Genomic DNA, 3,553 nt, shown 5'->3' with positions numbered 1-3,553 from the left:
GTCTCTGAGGTGTCCGGGGCCAAGCAAAATAACTTCAGTTTTATCTGAATTTAGCAGCAGAAAGTTGCTGCTCATCCAGGACTTTATGTCCTTAAGGCAGATTTGAAGTTTAGCCAACTGATTGGGTTCATCTGGCATTATTGATAAATATAATTGTGTATCATCTGCATAACAGTGGAAATGAATGGAGTGCTTCCTGATAATATTACCCAGAGGAACCATATATAAGATAAATAGTATCGGTCCAAGCACTGAGCCTTGTGGAACTCCATGTCTAACCTTAGTGTGGACAGAGGATTCATTGTTAACGTGTACAAACTGAAATCGATCTAGTAAATAGGACTTAAACCAGCTTAATGCAGTTCCTTTTATACCAATGAACTGTTCCAGTCTCTGTAACAGGATGTGATGGTCGATGGTGTCAAAAGCAGCACTCAGGTCTAACAAGACCAGTACAGAGAGAAGTCCTCTGTCTGATGCCATAAGGAGGTCTGTAACCTTCACCAGTGTCTCTGTGCTGTGGTTTGCTCTAAAACCTGACTGAAAATCTTCAAATAGACTATTAGAGTTTGAAAAATTACACAGCTGATTAGCTACAACTTTCTCCAGGATCTTGGAGAGAAAGGGAAGGTTGGATGAAGGTCTATAGTTAGCTAACACACCTGAATCAAGAGTAGGCTTTTTCAGGAGAAGTTTAATTACTGCTATTTTATAGGACTGAGGTACGTAGCCTGTTAGTAAAGACTGATTTGTCATATCCAGTAAGGACGTGTTCATTAGGGGCAGGACCTCTTTAAGTAGTCCAGTAGGAATGGGGTCTAGGAGACATGTTGACGATCTAGATGAGGAGATTATTGAGGCCAATTGGAGAAAAACAGTCCAAGTACACATCAGGTGTAACAGCTGTTTCTATGGTTCCTAGGTCTGAAGTAGAATCAGACCCTGTTGAGGGCAGAAGGTGCTGAATTTAGTCTGTAATAGTTAGGATTTTATCATTAAAGAAGCTCATGAAGTCGTTACTGCTGAGCTCTAAGGGAACACCAGGATCAATAGAGTTCTGGCTCCTTGTCAGCCTAGCTATTGTGCTAAAAAGGAATCTAGGGTTGCTTTTATTTTCTTCTATTAATGAGGAGTAGTAGGCGGCTCTGGCATTACAGAGGGCCTTTCTATAGGTTTTAAGACTATCTTGCCAGATTAAACGGGATTCTTCCACTTTGGTGGCCCGCCATGTCCTTTCTAGCCTTCGTGAGTGTTGCTTAAGCTCACGTGTCTGGGAGTTATACCAGGGAGCTTGTCTCTTTTCTTTAATTCTCTTCTTTTTTAGAGGGGCAATAGAGTCTAGTGTCATTCGCAGTGAACCTCCAGCACTATCGACCAGATAATCAATTTAGGAGGGGCTGAGATTAGCATGGGGGTCATCCACAGCACAGGGACACACTGGCTGAAATACTGAAGGAATCACCTCCTTAAATTTGGCAACAGCACTATCAGATAAGGATCTAGTGAGGACCTCTCTGTCATATGGTTCATAGTCCAGTAACAGGAAATCAAATATTATCAGGTAATGGTCTGATAAAATAGAGTTATGTGGGAAGACTGTTAACTGTTCAATTTCAACACCATCAGCCAAAACAAGGTCAAGAGTGTGGTTGAAACAGTGGATTGGTTCATTTACACTCTGGGAGAAGCCAATTGAGTCCAAAAGTGAGACAAATGCAGTGCTGAGACTATCATTATCATTATCCACATGAATATTAAAGTCACCTACTATAATCACTTTGTCCACACTGAGGACTAAATCTGATAAAAACTCTGAAAACTCAGTTAAGAATTCAGAGTCTGGACCAGGAGGGCGGTACACTGTGACAACCAACACTGGTTTTAGAGTTTTCCAGGTTGGGTGTGAAAAACTAAGGGTAAGACTTTCAAAGGAGTTATAATTGAGTTTGGGTCTAGGTTGGACTATTAAACTAGAGTTAAAGATTGCTGCAACTCCACCTCCTCGTCCAGAATCTCTGGGAATATGAGTATTAGTATGACTGGGAGGAGTGGCCTCATTAAGGCTAACATACTCCTCAGGATGTAGCCAGGTTTCAGTCAGACACAATAAATCAATTTCATGGTCAGATATCAGATTGTTTACTAAAACAGCTTTGGATGGCAGAGATCTGATGTTTAAAAGTCCACATTTAACTCTCCTGTCCTGTTTCATAGTGCCAGTGGTATTAACTCTGATTAGATTTTTATGCTGAACTCCTCTCCTGTTGGACTTTATAGATCTAAATGATCTGAGTGGTCGGGGGACAGACACAGTCTCTATGGGATGTTGGGTGGGTGACTGTTCTAATGGAGGAGCAGAGAAGTGTGTAAGACTGCAGCTCTGCCTCCTGGTCTCGACTCTGGATTGTCAAGTTTTAGGACTAATAAACTTCGCCATATTTCTAGATAAGAGCGCAGCTCCGTCCAAAGTGGGATGGATGCCGTCTCTTCTAATGAGACCAGGTTTTCCCCAGAAAGACTGCCAATTGTCTATGAAGCCCACATTGTTAGCTGGGCACCACCTCGACAGCCAGCGGTTAAATGATGACATGCGGCTGTACATGTCATCACTGGTCAGGTTGGGCAGGGGACCAGAGAAAACTACGGAGTCCGACATTGTTTTAGCAAAATTACACACCAACTCCACATTAATTTTGGTGACCTCCGATCGGCGTAATCGGGTGTCATTAACGCCGACGTGAATTACAATCTTGTTAAATCTATGATTAGCCTTCCCCAGCAGTTTTAAATTTGACTCTATGGCTCCCGCTCTGGCCCCCGGGATGCACTTCATTATGTTCGCTGGTGCCGCTAGCTTCACGTTCCTGACTATGGAACTTCCAATGACCAGAGTCTGTTTCTCAGCGGGTGTGTCGCTGAGTGAGGAAAATCGGTTGGAAACCTGAAGGTGGTGGAGCACCGTGGGCTTCTCCTTTGGACTATGTTTCCTCCGGACAGTCACCCAGCCGCCCTGGTTTCCTGGCTGCGCGGGAACCGCCGGGGGAGTAGGAGCTAAGCTAGGTCGGCCCGCACCGGCTACTGGGGGCTGGCTAGCTACAGCTGACTTATGCTCCATGGTGCGGAACCGTGTCTCCAACTCACTAAGCCTTGCCTCCAGTACAGTGAATAAACTACACTTATTACAGGTACCAGTTTCACTAAAGGAGGCAGAGGAGTAACTAAACACACACACACACACACAGTAACACTCACACACAGTCACACACATACACACACACACACACACAGTAACACAAACACACATTCACACAATCGATTTTAGACACAAACACATTTGTTACCAAGACCCCCTGAATATCAGACAGGCAGACAGGCAGGTGGGCAGACAGACGGACAGACAGACAGGCAGGCAGGCAGATAGACAGATAGACAGATAGACAGATAGACAGATTGGGGATAATAGATTTAATAGAGGAAAATAGTTGAGTGAAGCAGCTCAGTCTATTTTCTTTACTGTCTGTCTTCAGACTGAAACAACTCAATTTCACCCCTC

At 43.9% G+C, this 3,553-nt stretch overlaps 1 protein-coding gene across 1 annotated transcript; it reads right to left on the bottom strand.

Moving 5' to 3' along the window:
• Positions 1–2,419: 2,419 nt before the first annotated feature.
• Positions 2,420–3,268, bottom strand: LOC139220114 (uncharacterized; the record flags this gene model as incomplete). Its single annotated transcript, XM_070852185.1, has 1 exon — positions 2,420–3,268. A coding segment is annotated over exon 1 (849 nt), but the record flags the coding sequence as incomplete, so codon positions are not given.
• Between the last annotated feature and the right edge of the window lie 285 nt (positions 3,269–3,553).

The sequence above is a fragment of the Pempheris klunzingeri genome, chromosome 20 (genome assembly GCF_042242105.1).
Source record: "Pempheris klunzingeri isolate RE-2024b chromosome 20, fPemKlu1.hap1, whole genome shotgun sequence".
In the NCBI taxonomy this organism is placed as follows: domain Eukaryota; kingdom Metazoa; phylum Chordata; class Actinopteri; order Acropomatiformes; family Pempheridae; genus Pempheris; species Pempheris klunzingeri.
This window is presented reverse-complemented; position numbering and strand designations above follow the sequence as displayed.